General features: G+C 45.5%; 1 protein-coding gene across 7 annotated transcripts in view; it reads right to left on the reverse strand.

Moving 5' to 3' along the window:
* The window catches only part of amd1 (adenosylmethionine decarboxylase 1), a 63,630-nt gene that overhangs the window by 13,032 nt on the left and 30,295 nt on the right, over positions 1 to 20,303 (reverse strand). For all 7 annotated transcript variants that reach the window (XM_033021993.1, XM_033021994.1, XM_033021992.1 and 4 more), the window contains 2 exons: positions 4,393 to 4,519; positions 595 to 697 (listed from right to left, as the gene is read on the reverse strand). In XM_033021993.1, coding sequence (XP_032877884.1) covers positions 595 to 697; positions 4,393 to 4,519 — 230 coding nt within the window. The remainder of the gene's footprint in view (positions 1 to 594; positions 698 to 4,392; positions 4,520 to 20,303) is intronic.

Here is a 20,303-nt window from a genome sequence, read left to right on the forward strand (position 1 = left end):
ATAGTGGAGGTGTGCGGGGCAAGTTTTTTTTACAGAATGGCGGGTGCTTGGAATATGCTGCAAGGGGTAGTGGTGGAGGCAGACACTATGGTGACATTTAAGTGGCTTTTAGATAGACACATGTATATGCAGGGAGTGGAGGGATATGGATCGTATGCAGGCAGATGAGATCAGTTTAACCTGGCATTGTTTTCGGCACAGACACTGTATGTTTCCATGTTCTACATATATATATATTACCAAGAGCCATAAATAGACACAAAAAGCTGGAGTAACTCAGCGGGCCAGACAGCATTTCTGGAGAAGAGGAATAGGTGGCGTTTTGGGTTGAGACCCTTCTTCAGACTGAGAGTCAGGAGAAAAACCAGGGGAAAGTCATTCCACGGACTCTCAGTCTGAAGAATGGCCTCAACCCCAAACGTCACCTATTCCTTCTCTCTGGAGATGCAGTTTGACCCGCTGAGTTACTCCAGCTTTTTGTGTCCGTTTTCAGTTTAAACCAGCGTCTGCAGTTCCTTCCTACACATTTTACCAAGAGCCATAATTAGACTGAAATTGTAAAACTTGATGCAATTTGTACTGATCTAAACTTACTTGGAAAAACCAGATCCAGAAATTCCACCTCCTCCTGAAAGTTCCTATGTGGGTATTCCTGATGTGCTGGCTTCACAAAGTTTTTACGGGAATAGAAAAAATCCTGTGTTTGAAACATATACACAGAACTTGTCATTAAATGGAAAACAATATAGTGCATTAAAATTTACTCATTTCTAGCATACCACCAGCTTGTTTTAATATTGAAGAGATTAAAACAGCTCCATTAACTTTAGTCACAATTAAACCCCAGATTTTTTTATGAACAGCACATTTTACCACCTATTTACTATCTATTCCAAAAATGACCCTAATCATAACATTTTGATCATTTAACTGCCAGTACGTTGGTCAAGATTACAATAGATACATTTTGAAAAATCTGGGAAAATAAAAATAATGCAGATGAGAATAGCCATTAGATCATTCTAAAAAACGCATTGGTTCAAGAGTTTTCTGGACAAAGGAACTCTGTCGACCTTTGCATCCGGCTATCTGTGATACAAAGGTGTTGCTTTAACTGCTTCCAGACTAACCCACCAAAGGAATCAAGCTACAGGTAGCCAGGGATGGTAATAACAGTGTATGTGTTCGACAGAAATGGCCTCATCAAAAAACAAATCACATTTAAGTCTCTCTTTTTAAAATATAAGCTCAGAGTCAAAAAGCCTTCGGCCCAACTTGCCTACACTGACCAACATGTCCCATGTACATTAGTCCCTCCTGCCTGCGTTTGACCCATATCCCTCCAAATCTTTCCTATCCATGTACCTGTCTAAATGTTTCTTAAGCGTTGCAATAGACCCTGCCTCAACTACCTCCTTTGACAGCTTGTTCTATACACCCACCACCTTTTGCGTGAAAAATGTACCCCATAGATTGGGTGGTCACGGTGGCACAGCGATAGAGTTGCTGCCTTACAGCGAATCCAGCGCCGGAGATCCAGGTTCGATCCCGACTCTGTCTGCACAGAGTTTGTGCATTCTCCCCGTGACCTGCGTTGGGTTTCTCCGGGATCTTCGGTTTCCTCCCACACTCCAAAGACGTATCGGTTGGTAGGTTAAATGGCTTGGTAAATCTAAAAATTGTCCCTCGTGGGTGTAGGATAGTGTTAATGGGTGGGGATCGCTGGTCGGCGCGGACCCGGTGGGTCAAAGGGCCTGTTTCCGCGCTGTATCTCTCAACTAAATTCCTGTCTGGTTCTTGATTCCCCTAATCTGGGCGAGAGACTCTGTGCGTCTACCCGATCTATATCTCCTAATCCTCTCAAGCTCAAAACTATTTTTACCTAGACAGCAAAACCAGCTAAGGATTAAACTTGTTCATGTCAGCTAATCAAGCATTGCAGGCAAACAAACACATCAGGTCAGATCCTCCTACAAACAGTATCGTTGCTAAATTTAATGCAGAATAAATAACCCTCAAATTTGTTTATAATTGAAGTAGTATCTCAAGAAGGGAGATCAATCTATACCCACCATAAAGGAAAGTGGAGAATCTTTTGAGAATGTGTCTGTCAGCCAAATTCAAACAGAAACCTTATTTAATGTTGGGAGTGCTCAGAGTAGATTCCAGCCTGTTTGTTACACCCTACCACAGACCTGCTTTCCTTTCTCTCCCATCCTTCACACGGAATACAAACAATTTGTTTTGGCAAATGTACACCGTTCACCATCCCTGGAGCAAGGGTGGGAGGAGTTTGGAGTGCGCAAACTAGAAACAGATCTAGTGTCAATTAGTTCATAACCGAATGAGGTGGAGTTAAGTGTAAGAGTACATGGCAGCACCGAGGAAGTGGATTTGAAAGACAAGATTTATTCAGGAATTGGACAGCAGTGGGGACTTCAGACGTTCTTAAGTTCTGGTCGTTTGAGCTTTGAAGCTTGTGTGTCTTCTCCCAGAAGGTGGAAGAATGAAGAAGGGAATGGCCGGGGGGGGGGGGGCAGGTATCCTTGACGATACCTCCAGCCTCCCTGATGCAACAAACTGTGAAGATGGACTGGATGGAAGGACGTAAGGAGCCAGTGATGGACTGGGCTGTGTCCACCAATCTCTGCAGGTTCAGGCAGTCAAGAGTAGCCATGAGTCGGTACCCATACCATGCATCACATCATCACACTTCTAGAGCACATCTGTACAAGGTCAAGGTGACCCTGTGAACATTCTGAATCGTCTCAAAACATTGGTGTTTTCATGATCAGGGCATCAATGTAAAGAGATCAGGCTAGGTTGCTGATGATATGGATGACGAGGAACTTGAAGTTGTCAATCATCTCTAGCGAAGCTCCACTGACGAGGTCAGGGGTGTGTTTAACCCCCTTGCCTCCTTTGGTCAACAACCAACTACTCCTTCTTCTTGGTGTTTAAGAAAGAATTGCAGATGCTGGAAAAATCGAAAGTAGACAAAAATGCCGGAGAAATTCAGCGGGTGAGGCAGCATCTGTGGAGTGAAGGAATAGGTGACGTTTCGGGCCCAGGTCATGGCCCAGACGCTTAGGGATGGGCTTATTTGTTATTATAGCTCGAATTGCATTCTGATAGAGATATTTTTATTTACAAGGTGATCCAGGCCTGACTGTACTGCAAGAGAAGCATGCCCTCCATAGATCTATTTTTCAGTGCAGTGGGGCTAGTTAGTGTGGAAGGCTGGCGCAAATATGGGCCATTACTAACCTTTCACAGCTCTTCATTATGGCCGATGCTAGAGCTGCTGGTACAATGGGATGGCGGGACTGTCATATGAGGAAAGATTGAAAAGACTAGGCTTCTATTCACTGGAGTTTAGAAGGATGAGGGGTAAATCTTATAGAAGCATACAAAACTATAAAATGACTGGAACAGGCTAAATGCAGGAAAAATGTTCCCAATGTTGGGCGAGTCCAGAACCAGGGGCCACAGCCTTAGAATAAAGGGGAGGGCATTTAAGACTGAGGTGAGAAAAAACTTTTTCACCCAGAGAATTGTGAATTTATGAAATTCCCTGTCACAGAGGGCAGTGGAGGCCAAATCACTGGATGGATTTAAGAGTTAGATAGAGGTCTAGGGGCTAGTGGAGTCAAGGGATATGGGGAGAAGGCGGGTACGGGTTATTGATAGGGGATGATCAGCCATGATCCCGCTATTTTATTTAAGAGCCCTATCTAGCTCTCTCTTGAAAGTATCCAGAGAAGCCTGCCTCCACCACCCTCTGAGGCAGAGAATTCCACAGACTCACCACTCTCTGTGAGAAAAAGTGTTTCCTTGTCTCTGTTCTAAATGGCTTACTCCTTATTCTTAAACTGTGGCCCCTGGTTCTGGATTCCCCCAACATCAGGGACATGTTTCCTGCCTCTAGTGTGTCCAAGCCCTTAACAATCTTATACGTTTCAATGAGATACCCACTCATCCTTCTAAACTCCAGAGTATACAAGCCCAGCCGCTCCATTCTCTCAGCATATGACAGTCCCGCCATCCCGGGAATTAACCTTGTAAACCTACGCTGCACTCCCTCAATAGCAAGAATGCCCTTCCTCAAATTAGGGGACCAAAACTGCACACAATACTCCAGGTGCGGTCTCATTAGGGCTCTGTACAACTGCAGAAGGACCTCTTTGCTGAAACATCAGTAATATTTCGTATAGACTAATTTAAAAACAAAATAAAAAACAAACTGTTCGTTGTTGTCTTCTGCACATTCAGATCAACCCCCTTCCCTAGTTACCTGTAAACGTTACCGCAGTAGCACGATTCATCTGCTAATTAAAATCTATTGTTAAAGCGAGCATGGATACAAAGCCTGCAAACAAAGTTAAAAGTTACCTGAATGGAATCAAAGCCGCAGTACTCACGAGCAAGGTCCAACAGCGGCTCCAGTGCTTGCAGTAAGAGGGTGGTACCACATGTCTTCAAAATGAAACGTCTCTTGGAGACAAACATGCTACTCTCACTGAAAAACAAGGTGTGTTTACGTCAATTTCAGAACTCCCATCACAGTTTTTTTTTAAGTGCTGCTTAAGACTGATCCACAATCCAGAGTTTGCGATATATATATATATATACAGTTTTAATTGATTACAAGATACAGCATGGAAACAGGCCATTCAGCCCACCAACTCCATGGCGACCATCCTGTGGACCCATCAGTCTCGACCCGAAACGTCGCGCATTTCCTTCGCTCCATAGATGCTGCCTCACCTGCTGAGTTTCTCTAGCATTTTCGTCTACCAACCTGTCGATCAACGCCTGTTGACACTAGTTCTTTGTTATCCCACTTTTGCATGCACTCCCTACACACTGTAGATGTTTAGAGCCCAATTAACTTACAAACCCACACAGTTTTTGTTTCGAGATACAGCGTGGAAACAGGCACTTCCAAACTGCCAAAAACATGCCAACCGCAATCACCTGTAAACTAGTTCTACCCTACACGCTGGGAACAATTTACACAAGCCAATTAATCTACAAGCTTGCACGTCTGTGGGATGTGGGAGGAAGCCTCATGGTTGTGTGGTCACAGGGGGAAACGTGCAAACTCCACACAGAGAGCAGGATGGAAGCGGGGTCTTTGGTGCTGTGAGGCAGCTCCACCAGCAGAGGCACTGTGCCGCTCGGTTTCGGTACTGATATTACATATTACATAAAGGAAAGGCACACAACCGGCCAAGACTAAATGGCGCCCTCCTGAGTCAATACATCGAATATATAAACCCATGATAAACTCTAGAGAACGGATAAACTATTTAACAACCATTAGGGCACTGCAACACTGTCCTGACCAACAGCAGACTCCCTGCCTCTGATAACAAGCAACTGGAAGCCTCCAACAAAACCGATGCTGGAAAGGTATGGTTCAAACAAATTACTCTGAATATTGACTTCTCCAACTTCAAGTAACCCTGGCTTTTCCTCTCTATCCACCCCCCGCCGTTCTCTGACCAGTCTGACTGTCATCATGATTACATTTTGTCTTTGTATGGCCCCAGGCTAACAATGATCTAGTCTACTTTTTCCCCTGATCTGCATTCCCGTTGTTCTCGTTTTCCCATCTCACCCGTCCGTCCATACCCGTGTCCTCCTCTCCCCTGACTCTCAGCCTGAAGAAGGGTCTCGACCCGAAAACCTCCCCCATTCCTTCTCTCAGCCTGTCCCGCTGAGTTACACCAGCATTTTGTGTCTATCTTCGGTGTAAACAAGCATCTGCAGTTCTCTCCTACAAATTACTCGGCATTACTGGATAACATAAAACAATTCATGAGCAGGTAATGATAGATTATGGAAATGTTCAGCATGAAGAAGCAACCTTGCCCTGAAGCACAATGTCTAAGCCAGCTGCCCCACCAGTAAACAAACCTGTCAAACCAAGTTCTACTCAACTGGCACGGCAGTAACTTATTTTAATTGGTCTTGACTGCACAGTTAATTGCGCATTTGAATTCAAGGTCTGAGCATCTATTTTTGAGTGTAAAAATGAGAAAAATAATTAGTTGGATGTGTTAACTTCCAAGGGATGAGAACAACTCTGGCTTGGGTGAATAACTGAAGGCCTTTAACATGGAACTACCAGCTAGTAATACTGCCCTCAACGAGACAGTCAGAGAATATTCCCTGGATGACCAAAAAGTTTGTGAAGTAAGGGCGGCAAGGTGGCGGAGTTAGTAGATTTGCTGCCTCACAGCGCCAGGCCCGGGTGCAGTTTGTGTGGATTTGACACCGGGAGCTCTGATTTCCTCCCACATCCCGAAAACATGGGGGATAATTGGCCTCTGTAAATAGGCCTTAGTATGTGGTGAGTGGGACAACATAGAACTAGTGTGAACAGGTGTTTGATGTTTGGCGTAGACTCAGCAGGTCAATAGACAATAGGTGCAGGAGTAGACCATTCGGCCCTTCGAGCCAGCACCGCCATTCAACGTGATCATGGCTGATCACCCCCAATCAGTAACCCGTTCCTGCCTTCTCCCCATATCCCCTGACTCCGCTATTTTTAAGAGCCCTATCTAGCTCTCTCTTGAAAGCATCCAGGGAACCAGCCTCCACCGCCCTCCGAGGAGGCAGAGAATTCCACAGACTCACAACTGAAAAAGTGTTTCCTCGACTCCGTTCTAAATGGCTTACTCCTTATTCTTAAACTGTGTGGCCCCTGGTTCTGGACTCCCCCAACATCGGGAACATGTTTCCTGCCTCTAGCGTGTCCAAGTCCAAGGTTGAAGAGCCGGTTTCCGTGCTGTATCTCTTAAACTAAACACCAATTCAAAAAAGCAAACCACATGGCAGAGGCTCAGCTACCGATACTAATGGGGGGAGGGGACGAACAAAGGAGGACCCGGCGTGGGGGACTGCCATGAGGGGAGGGGAGGAACGGGGATGGGGGGAAAAGAACAATGGGGGACGACGTGCCTTGGCATTCTTTGCAGGTGCCCTTTATGTGTCGACTTGTTTTGCATACTTGCACCAAGGTACAGTGAAAAGCTCAGTGTGGCACGCTATCCAAGTAGATCAACCGTACATAGATACAATCAGTAACCATGACCTGTCACTTGACAATAAAACATGAGTTAATTATAATCTAGTCAACGCAAGCGAGAACCAGGCTGGTTACAAGATGTCCAGGGGGGTAAGTAAAGAAGGAAATAGGACAGGCAATGAAAGAGCAAGAGGGAAGGTTGGCTCAACTGGAAAAGTGGAAAAGTGCTCAATGGGCTTAAGAACAGGAAAAGGGTTGTGTCGATTCAGGTGTGGGATCTAACAACGGGGAACCAAAAAATGTTACCCCCTTGTTCAAAAAAGGTGAATGCACAGTCTTTTACCCAGCATACGGGAATCAAGAACCGGAGGTTGTAGGTGGGAGGGGGTGAAGTGAGAGAATTTAAGATGGAGAATTAATAGGAACCCAAGGGGCAAGTTTTTTTTTTTTTACACAGATGATGGTGGTTGTATGGAACGAGCTGCCATAGGAGATAGTTGAGGCAAGTACCACAACAGCATTTAAAAGACACATGGACAAGTATATGGATAGAAGAGGGATATGGGCCAAATGGGGCACTAGCTCAGATGGGGTACTTTGATCAGCATGAACGGGTAGGGCCGAAGGGCCCGTGTCTATGGTGTATGACTATGAACAAACCCAGTAATTACACACCAGGTAGTTTAACCAAGGTGTGGGGCAATAGGCAGGGACAGCATTGCACTTACTTGAACAATGATTCACTTAGAGAAATTCAGTATGGTGAATACTGAAGCTCCAAAAGGCATTTGGTAAAATGCTACAAAATAATGGTTATCTAGTGTGACAGCATAGATAGAAAAATGGCAAGGGTAAATAGCAGTCAAATGATGTGTTTTGGACAAGGGAGAACTGTACAGTGAAGTTTCCCTTGGTACAAGGACTAGTGATTTATATTTTAAACTATAAATTAATATCTCTGATCTGGGTGCACTGGACACAATTTCCAAATTGGCAGGTAACTCAAAATTTGGTGAGTGAATTGTGAGTTTATAGGTTTGAGATATAGACAGGTGCGTGGAATGCATTCTGTATTTTCCCCTTTGTTCTACCTAATTATTATACTAATGTGTCTATATATGGAATATCTGATCTGGTTGAATAGCAGGCAACAGAGTTTTTCACTGTACCTTGTGACAATAATAATAAACCTAAACATGAATAAGTGTTGGAAGAACTCAGTGAGTCAAGCAGCATTTGTGGAGGCAAAGGAATAGTTGACATTGTGGCTTGAGGCTTCATTGGTTCTGATGCAAAATGTTGACTACCCTTGGCCTCCACAGATGCTGCCTGACCCAATGGGTGTTTAAAATCATGAAGAGTATAGACAGAATATATTTCCATGTAAGGGATCAAGAACCAGAGGACATAGATTGAACATGGGCTAAAAAAACAAGTGAAAATATCTTTCTATCTATATCTCTATACCTATAAAAGTCTCATCTTGTGTGTTGTATGTTTTTTTTGTATCTTCCTCAAAACGTTATCCGCTACGTATGTTTGTACATATTCTGACTCACATTTTCCCCCTCCACGTCTTAATCAGGTTCACTTAAGATTTTATCCTATATTTCACAAGTTATTCACGATTAAAGTTTAAAAAATAAAGCCAAATACCGCTTCTCACACACAGCCTTTTTCCAGGCGCTTCCAATGATGATGTCACAATGCCACTCTCAGTGCACCAATCACAATGGGCTCTCAAGTTGCCGAGTGCCACACCCCCGCCCCCTCCGGGTTATTCACCATCCGTGTCGCCTCAAAAAGACAGCCAACACCTCCCCCGCCCCCTCCCCCAGGGGTTATTCACATCCCCCGCCCCCTCTTCTCACCTGAAGCCTCAAAAAGGCAGCCACCATCATCATGAGGAAATATTATATAATAGAATTGCTCAGATAACTTTCGTGTGAGGAACTTATGTTAAGTTGCAAGAGAAGGGCTTGGAGTTGGGGTTTTCAGAAATACATGTCCCCACAAAGAAATAAAGTACAAAGAACACATAGAACAGATGGCTTATCATAACATGGAAATGTTGATCTGAATAGGCATAGCTTTGTTTGCTTTGAAGCAGCTATAACGCTGTCAGAAGTTGTATTTGGTTTAGTTTGGTGTTTAGAGTGTAGGTTGTTAAAGCGGTCTCTTCCCAGGACATAGGCACAAGTTGTTCTTTCTTTGTGACACATATTTGAGCTCTGGTGTGTCGCAGAGAGTTTATAGTTGTTTGTGTTGGGTCTTAGACCGCAAGGCTAGATAATAGTCTGTGATTTGGTTTGTGCTGTTTAAATGTATTTATGTTGAGATAAGAGATAAGGCATAGGTGATGGTTGTGTGACCTTTGTATAAGGGCGATTTCTTATGTTTATAGAAAACTGAGAAAGTAACTCTGTTTTGATCTAAGTCAAACGATTGGGGTCTGCATATAGTAATCTTCCATTTGCTGTGTGGAATGCTATTAGTGAGGGTCATAAAGAGGCCTTACATTCCCTTTCTCCAGAGATAGTAGGGGGAGGTAATTCAGAATGAAACTAGACCCGAGCTTGGCAAGAAGCAATTATAATTTATCAAGTGCGACAAGTATATGGCCTTTGTGTGCTTGGCGTTGGGAATTGTGTGATTAGAAATAACTTAAGTCTTTACCACTTTGTAAGAATGGGGCAAAACTCATATTTAATCTTTGTAACTGTATTTTAAGCTATGTAGTTGTATGGGAAATTATTTGTGAAGTATATTGTGTTTTAATTAGGATTGTAAGTATTAGACTTTGTTTAAATCTGAAGTTTTAGAAATAACTTTATTTCCAAAAGTGAAAATATATGTTTGTGTGTATGTAGTGTGTAATTGCTGTATGATGTGTATTTTATATTCTGAGAGGTGGTCTCTGAGAATTGATTTTATATTTCTGTGGTTTTACTTCATTGAAATAAAATGATTTTGGACAAAGATAGTAAAGAGAACCACAGAGGAAGCAAGGGTTGTAAAGAGGCCAGAAAAGGGAAAATCATGTGATTACACGTGTTGTCAAATCACTGGAAAGGATTTAGTTGATTGGTTAATGCAAATAAGCTAATGTATGGTAAACCATAATGATTGGTTAATAGTTTGCCACACCTTCTGTACCATAATTGTTTAATACCTGTATAATGCGTTAAGTTTGTACCAAAGTTACTAGCTCTTTGGACCTGACCTGGAGCTTCCAGCTCTGTGTTGGAAGGTTTAAAGAATTATCCAGCGCTGTCAGAATAAAGAATCGATTTCAACAGCAGCAATGGTTTGAATCAAGTTTTCTTGAATTAGACTGGCAAAAGAACTCAGTTTAACAATCAAAGACCCACACCATCCTGGCCACATACTCATTTCACCATTGCCATCGGGGAGAAGGTACAGGAGCCTGAAAACTGTAATGTCCAGGTTCAGGAACAGCTTCTTCCCTACAGCCAAGCAAGCAAGAATTTCATTGTCCTATCTGGGACATATGACAATAAAACACTCTTGGCTCTTGACCCCCGCCCCGGCAGTATGGATGCCAGCACTAGAAAGTGCTGTTGCTATTCCTTTTTTTAAATTCCTGGCAGCATGGAGGGAAGGTTCATTTAAAAAAATATTTTAAAGTCACAGTACACTCAATTTTTAATAAGGCCAACTGGTGCGTTGGGTAAACGGGTCAGTGGTGTGGAATATTGCCTTGGGGAACGGGTTGTGTTGTGGGTCCAGGCATCCCGTGGGGACTATGGGTGAGTGGTGGAATATTGCGTCGGGGGACCAGGGCTCCCGTGTGACTGGGACCCAACGGGTATAGTATATATTTAAACATAGCAAATGGTTAGAGGCTGGAGATCAAAACCAAGGATAGTAGTGAAGGTAATTTTATAACATTCAAAGGGGATTTGGATAAGTAGCTGAAGGAAACGTATCTGTACGGGCCATTCAGGAGGCTGGTGGGGAATGGAGCTAGCTGGAAAATCACTCGTGAGCAAGTGATTGATCAAACTGAATGACCTTCTTGCCGAAAACATTGTGAAAAATACTAAATGCGTTGAATTCCACAGGGAACATAATTAAGCTCGTAAATCAAAAGATTTAAATGCGTGAAAGCAGGGGAGATTGCGTCAACATCACGGCCCCATGCATTGTTGCATGTCTAAAAACGTTCTTTTAAATGACCGTTCAGTCACATGCCACAATACCTATTGTGATAGATACAAGAAATACAAATGGCAACCAACATTAAAACAAGTCTAAACATGTTTTTAAAAACCCCCCGTCATTTTTGGAAATACTAAATACCATTTAACGGTAACACTAAATTCCGAGCATGTCAGATTCTCCTCTTATTTTTAGATTTCACCATGTTTTTAGTTTTAGACTACATCTCCTAGTTGTAGTATTCAAGTTATCAAGAATTGCAATCCAATGGTTGACAGAACCCTTTTCCCCCCCACAGTGGAGATGACGTACTAGAGGGTAGACAAAAATGCTGGAGAAACTCAGCGGGTGAGGCAGCATCAATGGAGCGAAGGAAATAGTCGACGTTTTGGGTCGAGACCCTTCTTCAGACTGATGCGAGGGTGTGGTGGGGGGGCAGGAAGAAGAAAGGAAGAGGTGGAGACAGTGGACTGAGGGAGAGCTGGGAAGGGGAGGGGGAAAGAAGGTGAAAGGAAGAGGAGAAACTAGGGACTACCTGAAATTGGAGAAGTCAAGGTTCATACCCCTGGGGTGTAAACTACTCAACCGAAATACGAGGTGCTGCTCCTTCAATTTACGGTGGGCCTCACTCTGGCCATGAAGGAGGCCCAGGACAGAAAGGTCGGATTTCAGTATGGGAGGGGGAGTTGAAGTGCTGAGCCACCGGGAGAGGTTATAGCTTAAGGTAAGAGGGGCAAAGTCTAAAGATGAACGCAGCAATATTTTTTTTCTTTTCTTACGGAGGGTGGTGGGTGCCTGGTGGTTGAGCAAATATGATAGTGGCATTTAGGAGACTTTTAGATAGGCACATGGTTATGCAGGCAACGGAGGGGCTCGGATCACATGCAGACAGAAGAGGTTATTTGACATCATGTTCGGCAAAGAAATTGTGGGCAGAAGGACCTGTTCCTGTCCTCTACTGTTCTATGCATAGCTGTTACAAATAGGGCAAACGGAATTACAGAATTCATATGGCATTATTTACAGTTTACATTTCAATGTCTTTCTAAGGCTTAGTCTACACCAGGGGTGGGCAACCTTGTTCTGCATAGGGGCCGGGACGCATGTCTGTGAGCGGATGGCGGGCCACACCCATCACGTGTACACATTGATCCCGCCCCGGATGGCAGGCATCAAATCACGTGTTCACAGAAGGCAGACAAAAATGCTGGAGAAACTCAGCGGGTGAGGCTGCCTCATGCAATCCTTGCATGTCTCACCCGCTGAGTTTCTCCAGCATTTTTGTCTACCTTCGATTTTTCCAGCATCTGCAGTTCTTTCTTAAACGTGTTCACAGAAGGCGCCGGGCCGTGCCGTGCCGGTGGCTTTGCGCAACATGCGGTACAGCCAGAGCTCGCCGCTCGAGGCCGCTGCTCAGGGCAACCGGATGATAACGGGGGTAAATATCCGCCTGCAGGCCGGATGATTTCGGGCTAAGGGCCACATTCGGCCCGGGGGCCGTAGGTTGCCGACCCCTGGTCTACACTGATAATCTGAGTTCCTAGACATTTCTAAATAGCAGTTCAACAGATTTTATAGGAATCTGAGCAGTAACTTTTTCACACAAAGGGTGTATGGAACGATGTGCCGGAGGTGGTAGTTGGGGCAGGTACTATCACAATGTTTTAAGGAAGATTTAGACAGGTACGTGGATAGGACAGGTTTAGAGGAACATGGGCAAAAATCAGGCAGGTGGGACAAGTGTAGATGGGACATGTTCGTCGTTGTGGACAAGTTGGGCCGAAGGTCCGATTTCCACACTGTATGACTCGATAACACGCCAAACATTGTTCTGAATCCCAGAACATAAACATGAGCAGGTCAACCAACCTGAACTTGTTCACCACAATAAAAGGGTGGCGGAGACAGACAAGACAACACAATGACAATAATGCTTTATTAGCCAAGTATGTTTTGCAACATACGAGGAATTTTATTTGCCAAGTCAGTCATACAAATAAAAAGCAACGGAGCACACAAAACACATTTTAACATAAACATCCACCACAGTGACTCCTCCACATTCCTCACTGTGATGGAAGGCGAAAAAAAAAGTTCAATCTCTTCCCTTTGCTCTCCCGCGGTCGGGGTCCTCGAGCCCTCCCTTGACGGGATGATCTTGACCTCCGTAGCCGGCGGTCGGGCCCTCCGCGTCGAGGCGATCAGCTCCTGAATCGGGGGGGGGGGTGTCAGCTCCCCCGCGCCGGTTGATCGAACCCTGCGTCGGGGCTGGTCGAACCTTCCGCGACATTGGAGCTCCCGACATCCACGGCCTCTCCCGAGACGGCGAGCTCCGGATGTAAAGTCCGCAGGCCGCGGTTGGAGCGACTACAGGCAAGGGATCGACTCCGATGTAAGTCTACGCCCCGCTGTGGGGCCCAAGGTCAGTCCGAAGAGGCCTCCAGCTCCATGGATGGTAGGCCGCAGAGCAACCGGAAAATGAGATCTGAAAATTAATCGCATCTCCGGCAATGTAAGAAATTGGAAAAAAAAGTTTCCCCCGACCCCTCTCCCCACATAAAACAAACCGGAGAACATTTACACAAACTTTTAACACACACTAGAAATAAAAAAGACAAAAAAAAGACTGTTGGCGGGGCTGCCAATTGTGCCCTTGAGCAAGGAAACAGGCCATTTGGGTCACTCCATCCCCAGCAACAAGTGCAAACCCATCCGTCATAATCCAGCACATTGAATGGCGGTGTGGCTCGAAGGGCCGAATGGCCTACTCCTGCATCAGGCACGTGCCGTCAGGGTGGGCAAGGTAGGCAGTGCCTACCCTGACTAAAATTATAATATATATATAAAACATATATAAAATGGTCATAAATAGTAAAGGCACGGGAGAATTATGCCTCTCTAAGAGATCGATCTCTTAGTGAGGCATAATTCTCCCGTGCCTTTCATCAGCAGTACGTTTTAAACGCTGAAGTATGTGCTACTCATGTGCCGTCGACGCTGCTTCAAGCCATCAGTGGGAACGGTCCGTAAAGGCAGCTGAAATTCTGCCTTTACACTGTGGACTGCGTGCATGTGCACCAGCCTACTGCACATGCGCAAGTTTCATGATTTTTTTAATAAAGTCGACTGACAGCTCACCGGGGAGAGAACAATCTGCGCATGCGCGGTTTCCACGATTTAAAAAAAAAGACGTCTGACAGGTCACCGGGGAGAAAATAATCTGCGCATACGCGGTTTTCAAGATTTTAAAAAAATCACAGCCTACCCTGGCTAATTACTCACGGCACGTGCCTGTCCTGCACCTATTGTCACCTACCAACACTTGACCTCGTACATGGTGTTAGTGACTCTGCTTTCACCACTCTTTCAGGCAGAGCATTCCAGGAAAAGAGGACCACATTTACCAGCTGGTAGTGCTGCTGTCTCACAGCGCCAGAGACCCAGATTCAATCCTGACTTTGGGTGCTGTCTGTGTGGGATTTACACGTTCTTAAGATTCACGATTCAAGAGAGTTTGTCATGTGTCCCTGATAAGACAATGAAATTCTTGCTTTGCTTCAGCACAACAGAACATAGTAGGCATGACTACAGAACAGATCAGTGTGTCCATATATTATTGTATAAATATATACACACATGAATAAATAAACTGATAAAGTGCAAATAAACAGATAATGGGCTATTAAGGTTCAGAGTTTTGTCCGAGCCTAGTTTAGTAACCTGATGGCTGTGGGGAAGTAGTTATTCCTGAACCTGGTCGTTGCAGTCTTCAGGCTCCTGTACCTTCTACCTGAAGGTAGCGGAGAGATGAGTGTGTGGCCAGGATGATGTTGGTCCTTGATGATGCTGCCAGCCTTTTTGAGGCAGCGACTGCGATAGATCCCCTCGATGGAAGGGAGGTCAGAGCCGATGATGGACTGGGCAGTGTTTACTACTTTTTGTAGTCTTTTCCTCTCCAGGGCGCTCAAATTGCCGAACCAAGCCACGATTCAACCGGTCAGCATGCTCCCCTGCCAACAAGCGAGTTTCCTCAGGGTATTCCAGTTTCCTCTCACATCCCAAAGGTGTGTGGATGTGTGTGGTTAGTTAGCCTCTATAATAGTGCCCAGAGCATGTAGGGAGCAGAAGAGAAAGTGGTGGACAAAAATGCTGGAGAAACTCAGCGGGTGAGGCAGCATCTATGGAGCGAAGGAATAGGCGACGTTTCGGGTCGAGACCCTACTTCAGACTGATGTGGGGGTGGTGGGAAGAAGAAAGGAAGAGGCGGAGACAGTGGGCTGAGGGAGAGCTGAGAAGGGGAGGAGAAAGCAGGGACTACCTGAAATTAGAGATCAACGTTCATACCGCACAATATGAGGTGCTGCTCCTCCAATTTACAGTGGTACTCACTCTGGCTATGGAGGCCCAGGACAGAAAGGTCGGATTCGGAATGGGAGGGGGAGTTGAAGTGCTGGTGAACCTCTGCCGCACCTGAAAAGACTGCTTGGGTCCTTGAATGGAGTCAAGGGGGGAGGTAAAGCGACAAGTGTAGGATTTCCTGCGGTTGCAAGGGAAAGTGCCAGGAGAAGGAGTGGATTGGGTGGGAAGGGACGAATTGACCAGGGAGTTACGGAGGGAGCGGTCTCTGCGGAAAGCAGACTGGGGAGGAGATGGGAAGATGTGGCCAGTGGTGGGATCCCGTTGGAGGTGGCGAAAATGTCAGAAGATTATTTGTTGTACGAGTGGGGGGGGGGATGAGGTGTGAGAGCAGAGTTACGGGGTATAGAAGAGACCCTGGTGAGAGCCTCATCTATAGTAGAAGAGGGGAACCCCCGTTCCCTGAAGAATGAGGATATCTCCAATGAGAAACCTGAGCGAGAGAAAGTGAGATATCAATAGTCAGTGCGGACACCGTGTGCCGAAGGGGCTCGTTTCCATGCTGTATCTCTAAAATAAACAGTCACCTGGTACCTCACATGTAGCCAATGAAGGCGTAAAAATTTCAGAGTGCCAGTTATCTTTTCTTCTGCTTCCCACAGCAGCCTGGGATAAATCTCATCCAGCCCTGGGGACTTCCAAGTACTGCATAACTCATCCTTTATCATTGACTAAAATCTTACTATCGAAGTCAGGCTAACCGGCCTATAGTTTGCAATTTTCCCAATCTTCAGGAACCACTCTTAACTCTAGTGAGTCTTGAAATATCACAACTAATGCCTCCACAATCTCTGAGGCCAGAACCCTGGGGTGCAGTCCATCTGGTCCAGGTGACTTTTCCACCCGCAGACCTTTCTGTTTTCCAAGCACCTTCGCCTTAGTAATCGCCACTCCACTAACTTCCACCCACTGACTCTCTGGCATGTATTACAGACACGTTGCTGGTGTCGTCCATTGTGAAGATTGATGCTAAAAAGTTATTCAATTCCTCTTCCATTTCTAGATTTCCCGTTATCACTTCTCCTGCATCATTCTCCAGCGGCCCAACATCCACTCTTGCCTCTTTTTTACTCTTTATATATCCGTAGAAATTCTCACTATCATCTTTTACATTATTGGCTAGTTTACATTCCTACTTCATCTTTTCTCGCCGTATTGTTCTTTTAGTTACCCTTTGTTGTTCTTTAAAACAAATCTCAATCCTCTGGCTTCCCACTAATCTTTGCAATGTTATACAATGCAATAGTACATTATTAGCCAACCATGTTTTGCAACATACAAGGAATTTCATTTGCCAAGTCAGTCATACAAATAAAAAACAACAGAATACACAAAATACATTTTAACATAAACATCCACCACAGTGACTCCTCCACAATCCTCACTGTGATGGAAGGCGAAAAAAAGTGTAATCTCTTCCCTTCTTTATCCTCTCGCAGTCGGGGGCCTCGAGCCCTCCGTTGACAGGACGATCTTGACTCCTGTAACCGGCAGTCGGGACCTCTGCGCCGAGGCGATCTGCTCCTGCATCAGGGGGGGGGGGGGGGATGTCAGCTCCCCCGCGTCGGTCGATCGAACCCCGCGTCGGGGCTGGTCGAACCTTCCGCGACGTTGGAGCCCCTGACATCCACGGCCTCTCCCGAGAATGCGAGCTCCCGATGTAAAAGACCGCAGGCAAGGAATCGACTCCGATGTAAGTCCACGCCCCGCGGTGGCGCCCAAGGTCAGTCTGAGGAGGCCTCCAGCTCCATCGATGGTAGGCCGCAGAGTGACCAGAGAAACTGGAAAAAAGTTTCTCCTGGCCGTCTCCCCACATAACACAAACCAGAGACCATTAAAACAAACTTTCAAAACACACTAAAAATAACAATATAAGACGAAAAAACAGAGACTGTCGGTGAGGCTGCCAATCGTACGGCGCCCCTGGTGGTTATATGCTTTCTCATTTGCTTTTATGTTGTCCTTGACCTCCCTTGTCAGCCATGGATGTCTTATTCTCCCCCGGAATCTTTCTTCCTCTTTGCAATGAAATGATCCTGCGCCTTCCGAATTATCCGCAGAAATTCCTGCTCCACCGTAATTCCCACTAAAACCCCTTTCCAATCAATCTTTGCCAGCTCCTCCCTCGTGCATCTTGAGGTATTCCCCTTGGCTCAGCTGTAATACTGACACATCCGATTTCATTCTCCCGATGTGACGCCAGAGATCCCAGTTGGGACGCAAGTCACGCAACCCTCACCTAACTGAACAGGCACGGCCGGCAAGTGGGAGTGCGACTGCGACGTTTTTAAAGTTTAACATGGCAATAACTTGTAAAATATAAGATCAATGTGAAAGCACCTCATTCTCCCTCTTCAGTCCTCCATTCCCCTCCCCCATTATCCTCCCTCTCCCCACCCTCCATCAACCCTCCTCTACTTCATCCGCTCACCCCCTCCCTTCCCCCTCGCCATCACTCTGCCTACCCCAATCTTCCTCCATTCCCCAGCACTCCCATCCACCTCCTCTTCACCCTCCATCTTCTTTCCCCTCTCCTCCTCCCCTACTCTCTCCCTCCCTCTCCTCTCAGTCACTCCCTCCATAACCTCTCTCTCCTCCCTACCGCCTCCTCTCCCTCTATCCCCCACTGCCCTCCTCCCACTCCCCCTCCTCTCCCACTTTCCCCTCCCCCTCCTCTCCCTCTATCCCCCTGCTCCCCCACTCATTTCCCTCTATCCCCATCCTCTCCCACTATCCCCCACTCCCCACCCCCCCCAGCCCACTCCCCCCCACCATTTAAAAAAAATGAAATTCTCAATGAAAATCCTGTTTTTTCTTTAAAATAACCTAAACACAATGTTAGTCTGAAGCCTTCAGTTTGAAGAAGGGTCTCGACCTGAAACGTCGCCTATTCCTTAGCTCCATAGATGCCGACTCACCTGCTGAGCTTCTCCAGCATTTTTGTCTACCTTCCTTGATCTGATCAATTGACACCAAGTACTAAAGAATATAACAATGCAGATGTGATTATTTTAAATTAAATTTAAATTAAATTAAAAATTAAATTAAATTTCTTTATTTATATAGCACATTTTTAGTCAACTTGCATTGACCCCAAAGTGCTTCACATAATTACATCCACACACAGGCAAAGGTGGGTGAAGTGTCTTGCCCAAGGACACACACAGGCAAAGGTGGGTGAAGTGTCTTGCCCAAGGACACAACGACAGTATGCACTCCCCCTTAACTTCAATTTCAATTTCCACTGATTAACTCTTCCTAATAGGGCACAGGATGTTGGAATTGTGTTGTTGGCGTTTACAATTGTACATGCATCATCTCTCATGACTTTGTTCTTCCCTGGTAAGCGGTTCTATAGTTAGCAACAAATATTGAGATTTCAATGAAATGAGCCCAAACGTTGATATTGAACAATGTTTTCCAACTAGCCAACATACCAATTTTACAGCTTAATAACTCACGACTATCCAATTACTTCATAAATGTAGTGAGGGTTTTTTGATTCAAGCAGCCTTTTGAGCTCAGTGTTCCAGATTCCCATCATCTCTCTTGGGAAGAGAGATTTCCAACCGTCTTCAACCGTTTACCAGGCACCTCAACTCTGCCAGATAATTACTGACACCTCTACCAAGGGAAAAGTGTGTTCCTTATTTGCTGCGCCTAAGCTCAACTTTATAACTAACTAGACCAAGTGCAGACCCTTTGGGTCTGTTCCCGCAACGCACGGTTGCTAGGGGAGGGGGTGGCCTGACATCATCGCGCAAGGCGTACGCCGTCGAGACGCTGCGTGCGCCCTACATGACTGAGGAAGATGCTGATTACGATTGCATGCCAGCTCTTTAACTGAACAACAGGCCCCTTCAGTTTGCTGACATCAAAGAGGAGGCGGTCATCTTAAAACCAGCTTTAGCAGCCCATCTCCTTCCTGTATTCTCGTCTGGTCATTGTTTGAGATCTGGCCCACTACAGTGGTGTCATCTGTAAACGTTCTGAAGAATGGTTTCTACCCGAAAGGTTTTCCTTCGCACCATAGATGCTGCCTCACCCGCTGAGTTTCTCCAGCACTTTTGTCTACCTGTGATTTATGAGTCAGGAAGTTGAGGATCCAGTTGCAGGTGGTGGTGGTGCTGATTCAAGTCAAGGCATTCAGAGTTGACCACATTATACATAGTACTCTAGCTGTAGGTCAAATGCTGATTTATAGAACTCTGGAATTACCAATGTGCATTTATTTCAATGCCTCAGATATGAAAGGAAATTATCTTTTGAATCACTATCGTACAATTGTGGACATACATGCCAAAATTCCATCACTCCCCTACCCTTTTCAAAAACCTACCAATTATTGTGAACTTACATGACATGTGTGCCCTAATCAAATATAAGAGCAGGGTCGCCCAAACTGAACACAATGCTCCAAATGCAACCTCAATGTCCTGACCAGCGATCAATAAATGTAACTAGACTAAGTGGGACCAGTTGGGCCCCATGTTCACACGGGAGGGCTGGTCCCCCAACGCAATATTCCACCTCTCCACCAATTCCAATATTGGTGGCCAGTGGGGGTGTGGACGCACTTTCTGGAGTGCTAGTATGCGTGTTGTAAGCCAGAGACTGGTTTCCAGAGGGCTAGTATGGACATTGTGGGCCGAACGTATTCTTGGACTCG

The sequence above is a fragment of the Amblyraja radiata genome, chromosome 5 (assembly GCF_010909765.2).
Source record: "Amblyraja radiata isolate CabotCenter1 chromosome 5, sAmbRad1.1.pri, whole genome shotgun sequence".
Classification (NCBI taxonomy): Eukaryota; Metazoa; Chordata; class Chondrichthyes; order Rajiformes; family Rajidae; genus Amblyraja; species Amblyraja radiata.